The sequence below is a fragment of the Pempheris klunzingeri genome, chromosome 18 (genome assembly GCF_042242105.1).
Source record: "Pempheris klunzingeri isolate RE-2024b chromosome 18, fPemKlu1.hap1, whole genome shotgun sequence".
NCBI lineage: Eukaryota > Metazoa > Chordata > Actinopteri > Acropomatiformes > Pempheridae > Pempheris > Pempheris klunzingeri.
The window spans coordinates 7447587-7466228 of NC_092029.1; the positions used below are offsets into that span (position 1 = coordinate 7447587).

General features: G+C 39.9%; 1 protein-coding gene across 1 annotated transcript in view; it reads right to left on the minus strand.

Moving 5' to 3' along the window:
* The window catches only part of LOC139218027 (MAM domain-containing glycosylphosphatidylinositol anchor protein 2-like), a 148673-nt gene that overhangs the window by 94976 nt on the left and 35055 nt on the right, over nucleotides 1-18642 (minus strand). The window contains exon 2 of the mRNA XM_070849560.1: nucleotides 3299-3438. Within this exon, the coding sequence (XP_070705661.1) occupies nucleotides 3299-3438 (140 nt within the window). The remainder of the gene's footprint in view (nucleotides 1-3298; nucleotides 3439-18642) is intronic.

Consider the following 18642-nt stretch of genomic DNA (forward strand, 5'->3'; position numbering starts at 1 on the left):
AACAGTGTCAATGGTAATTTGTGTTTGGTGAATCTAATAAGCAAATGTTAGCATGCTAACTAACTACAACGGAGAGCATGATAAACATTACACCTGCTAAACATCAGAACGTTAGTATTATCACTGTTAGCATGTTGACTTTAGCTTTTAGCTGGATGCGGAACTGCACCTAAGTGCAGGCTAACAGAGCTAATAGCATGGCTGCAGAGGCTTAGTCTTGTTGTTCGATATATGATGTGAATGATTACTTGATTTTTAAAAAATTGTTGGTGGTTAGCGATCTCTTGATTGGCAATGCTTTTCAGAAATACACAAAAAGAAGTGACTGAGCGACAAAATGGACGTGCTGGTGTTTTATAGAGAGATGAAAAGCAGAGAGTGGGGTGAAAAGCCAACGCTAAGATTTTCTGTCTTATCCTCTGAACGTAACCTCTGAACTATAAGAATTTCACTTCATTGCTCCCTGAGCCTGCCAGATGCCAGCAGTCTCAGTCCTCCTGCACAGCCCATAGTAACACCTTGAAATGCCAAACCCGTAAGGCACAGTAAAAAGGACATATTATACGGTGTGCGCGTGACTGACAGGAACATATATTTATTTGACAATTAAATGGGAAGGCAGACAAGTGTTGCAGCTGCCATGATTGTGCGTGTTTGTCTTTGTGTGTGAGGTCGGATGCATGTATGATTTTATTATTAGAAAGCCTCTGAGGTGGGTGGGCGGATGTGCACGGGGCTGACAGAGAGGCCCACTGTGGGAAGGCTGCTGCCTGGTTGGACACATTCCAGAGACTCCATCAGTGCGAAGGCCTGAGGGGCGTCTATGTAATTTAAGAAGTGTGCATATTGATAGACATGTGAAGAATTAAACGGTGGCGAAATTGCCAACCATGGCCCCATTTACTCTGTGGTTGGTCCTTTGTGGTGCTGATGCTGTTCTTGGCACACCACCCCTCAGTCTATGTATTATCATGGGAAGCAGAAGTATCTCAAAGTCAGGCAAAGAGACTGAAATCTGGACTGTAATGATGAAAAAAAGCTATTTTGTGATTTGCTAATGCAGAACTAATTGAAGCCATTTACAGTGATGGAGTAGTGTGACTTGCCCCCCTGTGATATGGTGGGACAGATGAAGAGTGTGGTTAAAGTTAGTGCTGGTGTGGAGGTTGTTCAAGGAAACAAAACCTAAAGACTTCTTTAATAAAAGAAACTACCTTTCCTGTAATCTTAGGTGTGGCTGATTGTGTTGTATTTTTGTATTCAACCTAGATCATAGCTGTGGAGGAGCTAATGTGTCTTCAACAACAAAAGCAAGTTCTCGACCATTAAGTGTCTCCATAAGCTGAATGACATAACAGACACCTGACCCTGGTAATGATGACACTGAACTGAAGTCACAGTCAGGCACAGTTCTTCTGCCTGGTCTGAATCGAATGTGCTCGAAGATAAGCAAGCAACATCTGTGTAGTATTGATGTTTAAGATAAGATAGAATTGTATTAAACCAAAAACAATTTGTGACAAAAACGCTCAGTATACAACAGCAAACAGCATCCGCCCCCACTCCCCTTTTTCACCCACCCTTTTCTTCAGAAAGAACAGCCACACACGCAAATGTTCATTCTGTCTGACAAAAGAACGTCTATACCAATGGAAAAACCGAATCTCGGTCCACGCCACTAATCACAACAGGACAAATTGAATTTGCACTACAACCTTTGCAAAGAGTACTGATTACTTTTTGCTACATATGCTCTTGAAAGATGAAGAAACTCAACTCAATTAAAATGTGGAACTTAGAGGTGAAGAAAGACTCAGAACATGTTCTGAGGATTAATATTTAATTTTAATGAAAAGATGAGCCGTTATTGCTGCATTAACTTACGAGTCTGTTTCCGATGAGGTCGCATACCCTTGTGTTTTTCCACCAACATCACAAAGCCAGCCTTGGGTCTACTGCCACCCCATATAACCTCCTTGGCTTCCGAAAGCACTCAGAATGAGCCCACGGTCCCAAGCCACTACCAGAGGGGGACAAAGCTGACACATCCCAAAGTCTGGAGAGACACAGCCGAGACACGATGTGCCAGGGGATCTGCGTGAGTCTCATAATGACTCTGTTTCAAAGGAGATCCTGCCTCTCCTGCCACAGCCATGCAGGGCTTTTGATCTCCCACTCTCCTCTCCCCTCTCCCCTCTCCCCTCTCCCCTCTCCCCTCCCCCTGCTCTGCTGTTTTTCAGAGATTCTAATTAAGAGGAAAGACAGGGATGATGAGTGTGAAGTTGTCCTTCCTGACGACAGAAGGTGATGAACGGTGGGTCTGAACCTCTCGCTAATTTAAGAGGCCTCACCTTCGCGACTGAATTATAAAAATCAATATGCTTTTTGCCTTTTGCTTTGGCATACAGTGAGGAAGTGTACAAACTAATGGCCCTGTCTATCGATCAAAAGGGGAATTATATTAATGAGTGTAAATGAGCTCAGTCCTGTCCGGACATAGTGCTGAATTCTGTGTAATTTGTGTTATCAAGCAAACTGGAAACAACATTCGATAAATGTTTGAAAGGTTAGTGTGCGTAAATACTGCCCAGATTAATATGAGGACAAAATGTGATGGTCGTGTATTTTGTGGCAGAGCTGACATTTATACCTGCGTGGATCAGGACAGTTGGTATTTTGTCTAAGGGAGCAGATGGGATCTTGTTTCTGCTTTTTTTCCCTTGCTTTTATTAACCTATTTTTATGTACTTAGATTGGGACAGGAAAAGCAACAAGTGGAGAGAATAACAAGAAAAAAATAAAATAAAAACCTATTTTCTTCCTGAAAAGATGGAACATTTTTTAATTACTTCAGATCACAACAGTAAATAAAAGTTTGAGGAAAGCTATTTTTCCGTTGCGGAAGACCCATGTGCATTCACATGACCCAGAGTCTATTTTTCTGTGGCCTGTTTATCACTCGTTACAGTTTTGTTGTGGCAGATGTTTCAGCTGTTTTGTTTTCGCATTCTCATTAGACTCAGAAGCTTTCATTATCAACATGCAGGTGCACAATGCAACCTAAACCATCAATAATTAAAGGATTAAACTTTTAAGCTGGTTTAGTGCAGAGATACGTGGTGTGCCACTCAATGACGCTAATACAGAATTAAAAGGAAGCTGTTAAAGGAGAGTGAAGAGAGGCGAAACAGACGAGAGGAAGAAGCTGGAATATTAGTATTGTGTCCCATGATTCCCTTGTGCAGCTATTTGTGTCCACGTTGGTTAAGAGACGGCGACAAGTTATCAAGTTTCTTACCTGTGGTCGAGGATGCCCCGTCACAAGACAGGTGAGCTCCAGGGTCTCTCCCTCTCTGATGGTGTAGACTCTCTCCGTGTGCCTCTCCTCCTCAACATTACAGGCATGCCCTGAGTGTATAATGCGGACAGTCGGAGGGGCTGAGGGGGAAAAAGCACAAAGCACGTTAGCATTCTGCACATTTCTGAAGGAATGTAGTTTAGCCCAACAGATGGTGCATTGATTAAGAGGTTGTCTCACTGAAAACAAGTGTTATGGCCACGTTTGTGCTTTGTAGAAGAAAAAGTGAAAACGAATTGACACTTATTTTACTTTTATAGCATTCACTTTGGTCTTCCTTTCAAACACTGCCAGTAAATCAAATACAAAGTCAAGAAAAGGTACTTTCACTGCCTTCCAATGTTATGTAGTTTTTTCATTAGATGTAACTTGTGAGAGATGCACTTTCACAAACATGTGCTACTGATATGTTGTCAAGTATGTTGTCAAACACGGTTTAAAAAATGGCTTTACTTCTCTGTTTTAGGCTTGAGCAAATCTTAATTATGTTAACCGTATATTTTAGAGGGTATTCTGACTATAAGAGGAGTCAAAAGCCCACACACACATTTCTTTTTTGATTTATTTTGAGTTAATATTTGATGTTCTGCAGTTGAAGTGGTAAATAATCAGCATCACTCTATTTTGATTCAAAGTGACACTCAATTTGAATTTTAACCAAATTAGCTAGTGTAAGCAGCAATAATTCAAATGGGGTGTCAAGTAGATGGCCAACTGTAAACAATTGATGGTGAGCAAGTCATTCCTCTCATTCTCTCTCCTTACACTCCTAACTTCCTTGCTATAGGAAGATATCAGACTGGATTTACTACTCAGTGTAATTAGTTACAGTACATTATAAATCTTATACATGTATATTCTCCATGATAAACTTCCAATTATTATAAGTTAATATAAATAATAATTTTAGAATCAAATATGTTGAGATGCCTTTGTGAGGATTTCACTAAATTTCAATGTTCACTTAGAATATTCTCAGCTGTCACTGGGTGTGTGTGGGTGTCCATGCTTGAATTGGCAGATGTCTCATTTTGCAACAGAGCTCATCATAATTTTCTAATGTAATGCAATTAGGTACCTAAAAATACCAGATACAGTGATATGGGAATATTAAACTTACTATACAGCAGCTCAGACATACTGCAGTACAAGTTCCGCGCAGAAAGACTCTATACTACCTTCAGCCGTCTGTCCACAGCTGTAATTACTCCAATGGTTTTTCTCTACATTAGTCAACGCTTGTGAGACATTTCAATCTGTCCACAACCCCACATACAGTGGGACACAAGTAGTGGGGGTTAAAACAGAAGAGAGGAACAAGCCATCTTAGGTAAACCACTCAAAATGCCCATTGGCACTGAGCTGTGAAAGTTGAGTTGAATGTAACCGACCCCTGACAATACTAGCATCTGTTAAGCATTTATTATTCTCCAACTTACATGATTAGTGAAGAGGTTTGGGATGAGATGATTTAGAGAGCGGATACAGGATGTGATTAGGAGGAGGAGTACAAATTGGTGAGAAAAAAAAAAAAATCAGAAGGAGTTACAGACTGTAGTGTGCCTTTCATGTTGGAGGAGCAGCTTCCTGTGTGGGCCTCTCTCAGCAGACTCAGGCCCGGCAGCAGAGTCAGTCCTACTGTACCTCTATCCAGGCTGCGATACTAATGAGCATGGCGACACTCCTCCCTACCGCTGCACTGGGAGTCTCAGCCAGAGTGTACCCTTAGCCATGCGCTAAACACTTGTCCCACCCATTTTACCAACCATGCTGTTTGTCTCATTCAGCTTGTTAGCTTAATACCCCGCTGTGCTTGTCCTGCCTGTCGAAATGCTACGCAAATTGATGAGCATTGATACAGACGCTAACTCAGAGAGACTTGTTGGACTATTCTTGCTACTTCCCAGCATCATCTTCCTCTCTCCATTTGGAGATGAATACACTGGTGGTGAATTCCATAGGGGTGGATAAGGGCTTGAGAAATAGGCTCAGTGTAAGGGAGCTTCACGCAAGGCTGCCACTTGAAACAAAAAAGGCTTAGAAACAAGACCCTAGGGCACTAGCCGAACAAAGTACTAATGCCATTTAGTCCAATGAGCCAGTATCTCTGCAGCATACTATCAGTCCTGGAGGAAAATAGGGAAACAACCGTAATTAATGATCTTCAACTGCTATAGCTGCTACCGCAATGGCTACACCCACACATAAACATACACTTGTTTTTTAGCACACAAAGCACTAAGCTTACGGCGACAAAAGCAAATAACCCCCTCGTAAGCGTACATAATGAGCACCATAATGTTCTCAGTCGCACATATCCTTGTATAGCTAAGAACTGCTCTTTCAGCTCACTTGGCCCGAAGCATGAACCAAAATCGCTGTCATTATTACGTAATTTCCTGTTTGTTTAGATGTCATGAAAGCCGCTTGAAACTCTACTGACAGTAACTACGCATAGTATATTCAGTAAAGATCTCTTAGAATGGATAATGAGACATTAATGCTGTGGGATTTGGAGATGCATAAATTGAGATGTAAACGTGCTGACAGCTTTGAGATAAAAGATGTCCTGGCAGAGGGGATATGAGCAATAGAAAGAGCTTTGAATACATCATAGCAGACCAGGCACAGCCGGCTATATACCTTAAAGGGCAACTCCCTCCATGTTCTTTTATTCAAATACAAACGCCCACTCAACTGTTTGCAAAAAGTACTGATATATCTTAGGGAGCTGATGCCCTCCACTCCCAACAGCGCTTCCACCTACTGTGTGTTGAAGAGTCACTGGTAGGGAGATTAAAGAGAAGACCAGTAACACAATGTCTAATGGCTAAATAGCCAATCTAGAAGATCGATAACACATTTCCTTGGCTCAGTCGCAAAGAGGCAGCGGGCTACGAGGTTTATATGTAGCAACGTCATCACACAAAAATATATACGTCTGGTCACATGGGAAAACGCTTTTAGCTGGGCTTGGTAAAACAGCATTTTGATGCTTAAACATACACACTTTGGCCACAATTTGAATTTCTGGATTTGAGTAAATATGGAACACCAATGTGAAGCTACAGAATGTTCAGAAAAATCTCCAAAAATAATCTAACATCCCAGACAAGTTCAATATGTGGACTACGATTCTGTTTTATACACAAGAAATTTCATGGTGTAAGAAAAATGTCCTAATTTCAGTGCACCTGTACATAAAGTGGCCACCACTTTGCTGAGGTTTAAACATGGCAGCTTACAATAACTTGTAAAAATAGATTTGTGCCTTGGGAATTGTCAATTCAGCAAAAGTTTTACTTCATATACAGTACTGTATAACATACTACGCTGGATTTCAAACCAATTTCCAGTGGTCGAGTAAATATTCAGATCCTTTACATTGATCAAAGTAGAAATACTAGTAAGTAAAAGTAAAAGAGGCAGGATGTGAATCGTACAGCCCGTGTGCTTGAACCCGTACATGATACAAACAAAACAGAGACGCACTCATCAACGCGTTGTTCCGCAAGTATTTCCTCCTGAAGTGTAGTGTAGTATCAGTATAAAGTCGCATAAAATGGAAAGTCAAGAAAAGTACAAATAACTGTTCTTAAGTGGAGTACTTAAGTTTTTATTTGATTTCCACCACTGATACTGTACTAAAATAAAGTCCCATGGCAAATACAGATTCACAGATTGCTATAAAATGTGGGTGGATTTGCACACAGTAAGTTAACCCGGAGCAGTCCATTAAAACGTCTGCTTGTATCATCAGATACATCCTTCAATATTCTTTATAATTCTATTAAAATGACATGTACATGTTTATGGCCAATTTAAGAGTAATCAACTTTCCTAAAGCTCATCCCCTCCCTTCAGTGAAAGATGTTAATTGAGTGAGTGGTCATATATTGTATGTTGAGTAGGAAAGCATTGCTCATTTGGGAGCACTGAGCTGAAAAATAACTATTCTGCTGGTGGAACATTTGGATGTTAATTAAAAACTTTTTCTGATCTTGTATTTTTTTCTGCCAGTTGAGGAATTGGCATTGGCAGAAGTAGAACTGCCACTCACACTGATGTTGGAAGTGCAAAACAGACCAGGGAAAAATCAATGCTATCTACTCAATTGAGTAGATATTTGCAGTTAAACTAATGCAGAAATATTTTGGAATCACTTGTTTATTCGCTCAGCAAGCACTTGTGATTAAAAGGAGATGCTGCAAATGTTGCAATGAACCTGTGGGTTAAAATATGAAATTTACATAAATGTGCATCTCAGGCTGTAGTGTCACTCCCCCGCGCTTCCCTACCCACCCAACCATCTGCAAGCGCACACACACAAATTCAAAAACACATACACACAAACATAAACAAACCGACACACACACACGCACACACACCAGGGTTATAATGGCTTCGCATTTTTCATTAGTTTTTTATTTTGTTTTGACTTTTTGTTTTCAGCTTAGTTTTAATTAGTTTTTACAGCAGGTTTGCTAGTTTGAATTTTATTCTTTGCTTAGTTTTAGTTTGCGTGGGCTTTTTTTAATTTTTTTTTTACATTTTACTGTCTTTTCTATTTTTCTTTTTTAATATGGGGTATTTGTTGAGGGCGAGATTGCAAAGGGTCAGCAAAAGTATTGTGTAATAGACATTTTCTGCATAGTTTTAGTTAATTCTAGTTAGTTTTGTGAACACTACACAGTTTCAGTTAGTTCTCTTTTCTGTTAAGCTAGGTTTTTGTTTTCATCTCAGCTAAAAAATGTTTTGAACATTTAGTTTTTAATAATAATAATCGTGACTGCGCGCGCACACGCACGCACACACACACACACACGCACACACACACACACACACACACACACACACAGAGCTTCTTAATAGCTAAAGTTGTGGGTTAGCTGTGGGTTAGGAGCATGGATCTCAGGTGTGCCTCTTTGTTTGTTTGTTTTTTAATCTCATTATCTCATTTCCATAGCAGTGACATAATTTCACCCTCTGCAGAATCACAACAGGCAGAGAAAAACTAGGATGGGAGGAGAACGAGAGACCTCCTCTGCACATACAATTGTGCATGTTAGACTGTTAGTTTAGTGCCTTTCTCTTCATCTTTAGTCTCTACATGCTAAAGTGTCAAGTTGTGTTTGAGTGTGCATTATGTCCTGTGTTGAATGAGTGGCTCCCAGTGGAGTGCCTAGCCTTCCTTGGCCTCAGTTAGGAGAGAGGGAGATAGCTTTATCCACTACCACCAATGGAGATTAAATTGGATTTGGCTAAAAGCAGCCTTGTCACCACACTTCTGGAGTGCCTGACTTGCAGAGGGGGATCTTGGCAATGGTAGAGACTCTAAACTTGACAACCAAATGAATGTGAAAAAACTCCCAACATCTGGGGCTTGTTGTCGCCGTGGGCTTAATGTCCTCAGACCAACCCCTAGGGACCACTAACCGTATCCTGCTCGTTTTCTGGCTCCATAATCACCTCTGAATGAGAGAGCCAGATAGTAAGAAACAGGAGCGAATGAGAAACAGAAGGAGCAAAATATATGCAATATGCATATGGTAACAGATAATCATTTTTGTTATCAAACCAGACTCATGAACTTATAAATTCTATGTCAAGACCACCTGAAACAAAACTTCCAGTTGGTTATAAAGGGACGACCTGGCAAAAGTTAATTTAAGCTGTATGATAAAACTGCACAATATCAACATAAATAAAGCTTATTGTAGAAAGCTGGCATTTTAGATGTTGCTCATATTTCCAAACAATTATGAGTTTTGAAAATTGTATTAGTCAAACAAGTCACCCACTAGCTATTGTTAATTAATACTACTTTTACATATGATATCTGCCTTTGATGGGTAATAATGAACACACATTTAACCCATGTTAGAGCCATTCAAAACAGGCTTCCGTCCCAGGTCATGGCTGTTAACACAGGACACAAAACTTGCATACAAATCTGCTTAAGCAAAGAATTATAAAAGATCAAATGGAGGTAAAAGCTGTCAACGTTGAAATGATTACTGTATGAGGGTCTCTGCAGCAGAGAGTATATATGATGTGGTCTAACTCACTAGGATTTCTTCTCTCTCTGTATTTTATCGACTCTTTACTAAGTATTTACTAAGTATTAAAAGGATATCATGTAAATATTTAACTGTAACATGCTAAAACATGTGTTTACAGAGGTCAAAGTACAGAGGAGTCACGAAGCAAGCAAACTGACTCAGTCTCCTTAAAGCTCTGTTTGGTTCTCCACCAACTTCTGAGGGATATATCTGACTGTTTGGTTTTTAGTACCTAAATCCTCAACTATGTTCACCGGCTAGTCACTAAATTTTGTGTGCCTGTTTGGTACAGCAGCAGCACACAGCAGGCTTATCAGAGCTTTTTTTTTTAATGAAACTAGCTGCCTGGAAACAATGTTAATGACACTGGACGGGCTCAACCAAAACAAAATAATGAGCTGTAAGACTAAAGTTCTCCATAGAGCTGACCACGCCTGTCCTTTCACATTTCAAATAGTAATTTGGTTCATTATTAATGTGATACAGTGAGAAGTGCAGCTAAAAGATTGAAAGCAGCTCTACTGTGCTACTATATAGTTATGGTAATCACATAGTAAATTTATAGTGACCATATAGTGGACGTTATAGAACTAGATTATCTTCCTCATTTCATAGCGCAGCCAGGCAAGACACCAATATTTAATATGACCATGAGTAATGTTATGGTTTAAAGCAGTGTTAGCTGTGTGCTCTCAGGTGATGCGCACCATTGGCATTAGTCATATCAGTGTGAAATCAATACATTTTAACTTTGAGAATGGTATGGTCCATTGCTAAAGGCATCTCACGATGAATTCTATTATTTTCTATGCATTCCGCCAAGCCTTACAGGTTTGAAAATGAAAGCTTACACTACACCAGCCCTTCCTACTGTATAATTGAGAAGCAACCCATCCATGGGGTCATCCATGTGTGTAAGGCCTTGAAATGGTTTGCCAGCAGCACATGCATATTATTACATCAGGGGTTGTCTGAGTGTATTGATTACACACTGTAATGCACTTGCATGCACTCCTCGGCCAACACTGTTATTGTAAATGAGACTCTGTATAGATCTGGCTCCGCGCTATCAGCACAGATCATCTATCACACAGTGTGTACTGTGAGCTGGAAAACAGATATTCATACAGTGCAGAGACTGCAGCATCACAGAAAACACAACATGTTAGTCGGGCTAAGCAGAAAAGAAAGAAAGTCATTATTAAAATCAAGAGACGTATGTGAGGTGACACAAGGGGACAAACTGATGAAAATTGGGCACTTGAGTTGAGATACCTCATTAACACAGCAGAGGAGTTAGTTTGTCCGATCGTTCAGCGGACACTGACCGCCATAAGAACACAAAACAACCCGTGCACAGCTGTGGCTCTCAGGGGTGCTATTTATAGAAAACAGACATGCACACTCACAATTGTATACCCATGTGCACACACATCGACACACATACCTTGTTACTCTAAAATTAGGCCAGTGTGAAGCTGCCAAGCCCTGCTGAGATGGAAAGAGAGGAAAGAGAGATGACTGTGGGGGGTGAAGGTGGGGAGATTTAGAGGACAGATTCATCTTTGCTTTCGCATCTCGGCACTCCACAGCAGGGGTTTATGGAGCTTGACTGCATACAGCTGCATCCATTATGTTCATGCAAGCTCTATGTCATGCAAACCATCTTGAGGAAATGACACGAGCGAGCCTGGTTTCATCTGATGCATTACTCTAATCCGATTTGTAGATACTTGGTTTTTACTCCAAACCAAATATGTGAAGTTAACAGCATACGAGGGAAAACACTCTGCACTCTGGTGTTTGGCTTGAAGCAGTGCAGTAATAGTACTGTCTCTGTGCTGAAGCATACAGCAGTTGTTATTTTAGCCATACAGACAAACACAAAGCTCCGCCTGCTGCGTACACATAATGTAAGCACCAACCCAACCAAACCAAACAGGCAGAGGTTAGCTAATGTAACAGTGAAGGTTTATTCTACCACAGCATGTGAATACATGTAACTCGATGCAACAAATCCACCATCTTGGATTCACTGTCTCTGGGCTCTTCCAAATGTAACACGAGCACTCTGAGCCTCAGCAGACTTAATCCCAAACATTTTGCATGTGTGCTCTACTATGAGTAGTTTTACTGCAGCACAACAGAAAATTAAGCAGCAACATTTATTATAATCAATTAATTGAAAACATTTGCTGTTTCCATCTACTCAAATGTTAATATCTGGTGATTTTCATGGTCTGCTATGGCAGTAAACTGTTTGAATTGCAGGTTGGACAAAACAACCAATTTGACAACATCAGCTTAGAGTCTGTTGAAGTACAATGGGTTTTTTTAATAGCGCGTTTCAGCATGTTGTAAACCTGAAGCACCCTGTTCTTCACCTCACTGTCATTCGTGTGTGCAGTCTTCTTTAGATACAGTAAGATGCTTGTGAGTTTGCTGGCATGCACACAACCTTTCAGAACTGCAAGGACGTGTCTCAAACACATTTTCTCTTAAGAAATGTAATCATAGTTTATGTAATATTGTTTCAGAACGTCCACCAGCAGAGACAGAAAAATACTTTTTTTACATTGAGGTAGAGTAACAGACCTTCTTCACAGCTGACTTATCTAAGCAGAAAAGGCAGAGGTGTAACTAATAATGTTAATTAAGGTTCGGTCCCAAGTGTCCCAGTAAACCCTGCCAGTGAGCCAGAATGCAAAATACCAGGGCCTGGATTTAGCACAACTAAATACGATGCAGTCCTTACTGTTTTTAATTACACACGCCTTTGCTGCTATGACATATATCATAAATATACCTTCTGTGAGAAAGGTCTGTAGTAATCTTGATATGTATGATTTTTACCTTAATATGATGCAGTGACAATAGGAAAATTCCTTCCTGATAAGAATATAATTCAAAACATTCTTAGGCTTCTCCATGAACTAAAATAACATCTTAAGAGCTGTTTTTAATTACATTAAAAATAATCTAAAAATCAAAAAAATATTGTTAAAGAAAAAAAAGCTACATAGACCTACAGAGAGAGCATCTTCTGAGTTTATCTTAAAGTGTGTACAGTAGAGACAGAGAGCATGAGTAGTACTAAAACCTCCGTACCATCATCTGATCTAATGCCTATGTCAACTTAAGGTACAGGCATTTATTATAGGCCCATTAAACCGAACATAGCCAGAGAACATTGAACACGTCCTTGGCTCACGCAGGCCGGTTTATGAGGAATAAACTTAGAGGCCTTTACGAGTACATGCTGGCAAATTTAGAATCTCATTAAAAAACGACCTGCACAGTTAAGCAGCGCCGGCTACTTCATGGTCTTATTAAGAAAGGTCATCAAGCTGAGGTGTGAAACTATACTTTGCCGACCAACAATGCGACACAGTCACTGACAGACTATCACTGTATGACAGCCAGAGTATCACAGTGTTACAGTTAAGTAAGCCTTTGTGGGTTTTTCCTATCCCATTCTACCAGTTCCTCCATTCACAGTGCCACATTGGCATAGTGGGCCTGTTGTGGCAGTTTGATTTCCCTAAACAACACTAATCGGACATCTGTAGGGAAGGATAAAGCCCAGATTGGCTGTAACCATGCAGCAGTTCTCTGTCGATAGGCCTAACTCTGGCCAACACTCACACGATTGGCTGAAGCAAGGCAGCAGCTTTCTTTATGGTTGGCTAGTAGTGAGCCAGCAACAGCTCACTGAGGATAGAGTATCTGGCAACCCTCTGAAGATTGGGTGCTGCCCGCCAAGAAACTGTCTGATGATTGGCTGTGGCAACTCCAGAGTGAACTGATTGTCCTATCAATGCCCACAGCGCAGGCTGGCTGACAGTGCTGCCTGCTGGCTGGCTTTGCAATATGCAGCTATCCATAACACCTCCAGGGGGCATATGTCCATGTCTTTGAGTGTGTTGTGAGAGTGTGTGTGAGTGTGTGACTGTATACCATCCATAACTTTTCCATCAGGGAGGTGTGCAGTTAAGCCCTGCCAGCAGGCTCTAACACCTCATTATTCTAAGCCAGGCAGGAAATGGGTTTTAGAGATCTCTCACTGAGCTATGCTCTTGGAAATGAGGGCTACAGGTCTCTCAACATCAGCAGCACAGACCTGGGAACCTATTTAGTTCAAGTTAGCCACACTGCAGCACTTCACCTACAAAAATCAAAACCTATTGACTAAGCACGTACTTTAATATCACCAAACACAAACTGTTAAAGACTTGTGCAAATTAATTTGGGTCTGAGGGTCTTTGAGATTTAATGAATTTGAATTTTTCCACTGAGTCTTGTTAAATGAAGGGTGCTTATTCCATGTAATGTTAAATACAGCTAAGCAAAATTATGAAGATGAAAAATAGCATTGCCTAAAGCCTCACCAGGGGAATTTCTGTATTTGGGTGAAAACTTAAATAAGTGAGCTCATATACACTGACTGAGGAATTTAAAGAAGAAGGTAAAAGAGGCAGCAGAGGACAAGAAGAGACAGAAGAAGAAAAGCTATGTGTTAACCAAAATGACCCAAATTGTATTTCCTCCTAAATTAATAAAGTCATTCTTGAAAGATCACTTAAAGACAAAAATAAACAAGCTGATTTCACATGATTTTAGGTCTCGTGAAAGTGGAATTTCACTTTACACAATAATAACTCCTGAAGAGCCGCTCCATTATAGCACAAGTGTTGTAGAAGACATAAGAACAGACGTGGATATTCAAAAATGCCTTTTTATACTCCATTACTTTGCCCACCAAATAATTTGCCAAATTCAAAAATGTGAACCAGAAGTTAAAATCCTCCTCATAAACCTGGCTAGACAGAAGAGCCCTGCACTTTGTAATTTGATACAATAAGGCACACACAAACAGAAATCACCTCAAACTTCATTAGCACCACTATTAGCCTGGGTGTGACTGAAGTACACTGCATTTAATCACAGTTAACCCAGTACAGGGCTAAAGCTCTGCATGTAGAAACAGGACACTAATACATGCTGTTGTCATGTTATTTACAATCCCCAGTTCTTCAAAACACAGTTTATTCTAAAATCAACACAGCAGCAGTGTTTGCCTTAATAAGATCTACAGCGACACTAGCAGCTCAGAGAGGCTGGACCATGGACAACGGTGATGTTTAGAGGGTATCATGTTCACGATCTAGTGTATTAGCACGCTAACATCTGACGACAGCGCCACACACAAAATGCAGCTTAACATACCTTTATTTAGTATATTATATTTTGAGCACAATGTAAGATTTTGTAAGAATAAGATTTCAGCATTGATGTCTATAGAAGATACAGGAATAATAACCAAAAACAAGCTTTTCTGTCAATGTTAGATGCCTCTTTAAACTACAGTTATTATGTTCTACAAGTTAAAATAATTATATAAACTTCACTGAAATGCTTACAGAACATCTTGATACCAGTGGCTGTAGCCTGGAGGTAGGGAAATGGACTTGCAAAAGCTTTTCTAACAACATGAGCTCCCTCTACAAGTTTTTGTGGTATCCTTGAGCAAGACATATGTTAATTTAGTTAAATCAATAAAACAAATTATTTTTTCTCAAAAAATTTCAAATAACACCTTTAAATATCATATCTGAATAAGTTGATAAAAAAAACACCGCCCACAGTTTGAAATTAATATTTTCTCCCTCATGACCTGACTGCTATTTCTAAGTACAAAGACTTTTCACTTTTCAAAAATCCACCTCATAAAGCACTTGACACCTCATCCATCAAACACAATTATTCCCTGAATGGACTGTGCAACTCGATTGTGGTTTAATCAATTGTATTACTACAATAATACACCTGATTTAATTTTCTATTCGCATGGCTCTTACAAGTGTGGTAATTCGCACCAATTAAGACAGCGTTCATATTCAATATATTTGTTCCTGTTTGCCTGAATGTCAATTAGCTGGAACAAGATGTTTACCTCCTCAGACACACTCGGTATAGAAAACAAAGAGAGAGGAAAGAGAGACAGAGGGAGACAGACAGAGTTACTTTTAGAAAGAATTTATCTGAGGAAAAGTCAAACAAATCCATTATTGTGAGTTACTAATGCTCGTTACCCGCCAGACATTCAACTAGGTGAGAAATTAGTGAGCAAGTGGGGAAAATAACAGGAAGAATATCTGGCTTATTTGAAGACTTGCTTGTAAAAATACATAACGGCTTGGACCGCCAGGGAATGCTTGATATGAATGCAGCGCACAAAACGGTTAATAGTCATTCTGACATGTAGTCAGACGCGGAGCAAATGGCGAGCGAAGGGAGAGTAAGTAGGGCATCTGTGTCAGGGAGGACACCAACTGTAGGAGGAGAAGGAGCTGGAGTGAGTAAGAGGCAGCAGAGCACGCTAATGTGTTTCATTTCACAGGGTGGTTATCACGGCAGCGGACTTCCTGGCACACACTCCCACTGAACACCAGTGCAGTGATTCTAAATGTTAAGCACATTGTTTAATAGTCCATTACGTAAATTGATATTGCTCATTGACTGTTGTCCTTGGCTGCCCACGCAGTGTCAGAGAAAAAGACTGAGATGTACTCTAGTGCAGCCGAGGGCTAATAGGGTATGGCATCACTGCTGTTTGGTGTTTTGGTGTTTGTTGTGCCAAAACTTCCCATCTGCTCCACTTCCTCCCACCACACAAATGCATCTCATAACACCGTTAAAGTCACAATGATCAGATGTGTATTTAACATCTTGTGCGGGGTTGTAAATCAGGATTATATTCATCATCAATTGACTGCAGAGTAATTTTCCCGTTAGAATTTTCCAAGGCCGAATGTGATGTCTTCAAGTGTCTTTTGTTGTCTAACCGTAACAGTCACACGCAGTTTTTACACATCGTGGAAGCTGGATTACCAGAGGATGTTTTTACTTGCTCGAAAATGGCTGAATGATTAATGGATCATTGCCTGATGTTCTGTTGATTGACTAATCAATTAATCAGCTAATTGTTCCAGCTTTATTCAGTTCACTACCATATGAGACAACGAAAAGCTGCAAATCCTAACACGGAGAAGCTGCTCATTTGTGGCTATGTTTGACTATGTCCCACATTTACAACTTGATCTTATTATTCAAGCACCTAAGAAATAAGATTTCTATGGCTAGTAGGTGACAACATTCGAGCAATTTTACCATCATATGATATTGTTTTTAAAAAATGTAATTCATGCCATTCCCATTATATTCCTACAATTTGTGTCTCTGAAAGTGTCATATGTGTCATATGTGACAACAAAGCACATCAGTACATTTTTGGCTTTTCACAAATGAAAAAGCTTTTAAGTCAACATGGCTGCAGCCATGGGGCATAATGACAGAGGATGAATGATTGCTGTACTGTATATAACAGTGAAGAATGTGTTGAAGTACAGACATAAAGCACAATATAAATGCTGTTACCTACTGACTTTGAAAGTGGCTGAAAGAAGCTGGATCATAGTTGAAGTTTAAGTCCAGTGAGATCACCAAAACAGAAAGAAAGAGTATGGAAGGGCAAACTGTACTTGCATTACACTATACATTATATAGTATATAGATGGTTCTCTGAAGCTTTTTCTTCTATGCCTAACAAAGGGCAGATGAGAAAGAAATATTTTTTTTGTAGACTGACATCCAATTGAATAAGATCTACTTCCCCCTGCAGTTGGAGAGGCATTAGGAATAAAGCTCAACTGAATGGATGGGTCATACATCATTGAGCATTACTCGTGCTGTGCTGTGCCTCTAAAACACAAATTGGATTACCTGTGCACCCACGCGGATCACCCAAATTGGACAGGCACCCACAAATATATACACACACACACAGGCACATATAGTGTAGGTGTGCATGTGCAAAATGCATGACGCAAACTTTGTACAATGTGCAAATCCATATGAATTTACTGGGCTTGCAGTCAAGGGAGTTCACACATACAGCAACTGCAGTCTATCTCTCTTTAAGGCACACACACATGCTGAGTGCAATTTTTGTTCCCTCATAATAAATGCCACATTATTGTGATGTACAGCGGAGAACCGCATCATATAAAGGTTGCTGTGATGGAATCTCCATTTGAAGCTGCTGGCCTTGACATGCGAAATCAGATCCTAAAACTGTTTATGGCGCCATGAAGCCAGACAGCATCCCTCTTCTCTTGTAAACAATCCACTGGAAGCTGATGATTTATTAGCAAGGCATCCAATAAATCTGAATACTCATCTCTCTAAACAACCCATTTCTGAATTTTGAGTTTTTAGAAGACTGCTCTTTGCTCATCACAGTCTGGTGGCGAACACCCGGTCTTTCTAGCTGAGATCATCACTGATGCAGCAGCAGCAGGACCTCAATAATGAATCCAGGACTTTATAGCCAGTCACTAATTGAGCCATTATTATTATTTGGAACGACACATTTTTAATGGAGCAGCACAACAATACCGTAGGTCACACCCAGTGTAAACTAAAAAGCTCTTTGTGGAATCTAAAGGGTTGTAAAGGCCACAGTGGCTGTTTAGTTTAATAGAAAAATAAGGTTTTCATTAAAGGATAACTCCTGTAGTTTGAAACCTGGGCACTATTTTTACATATAATATGTGACAAACATTGGCCCAGGTTTAAAAATACTGGAGTTATTCTTCAAGAGAAGAATCTGTAGCGCTGCTGTTGTAGGTGATTAAGTTGTTGAGTGCTCATACATGGATCAGAAAGAAAGGTCTGATATCAATAGCAAAATAAATTGCTCTTTGGCATAATATAATTCTACGGCTAGAGCACAAACACAGAAGCATGAGGAATCAGAGGTGTTTAGAGTGGTGGAGCAGCTTCCTCAGCAAACACAAACAATCTTGATTTTTTAAAAATTCTAAATAGTTTTTTGTCACTTTTTCATGCAAGTAATTTCAGCAAAATTATATTAAAATGTGTGAATCAATTGACTGTCCTCAGTTCACAAATCACATTTTCCCAAAGCTAAAAGTGACATTGTTCTTTTGTTTGGCCATCGTCCCAAAACCCCCAAATATTTAATGTACATGTAACAAACAAAACAGCACATACTCACATTTGGCATTTTTTCTTGAAACTGTCAAAAAAAGTTGCAATATATTTGCAAATAAAAGCTATATTACCAATTTACCTCAAAGTCTGCAAATATTAACAGAAACATCTGTATCTTTTACTTTTGGAGTAAAACTTTGAGACAGG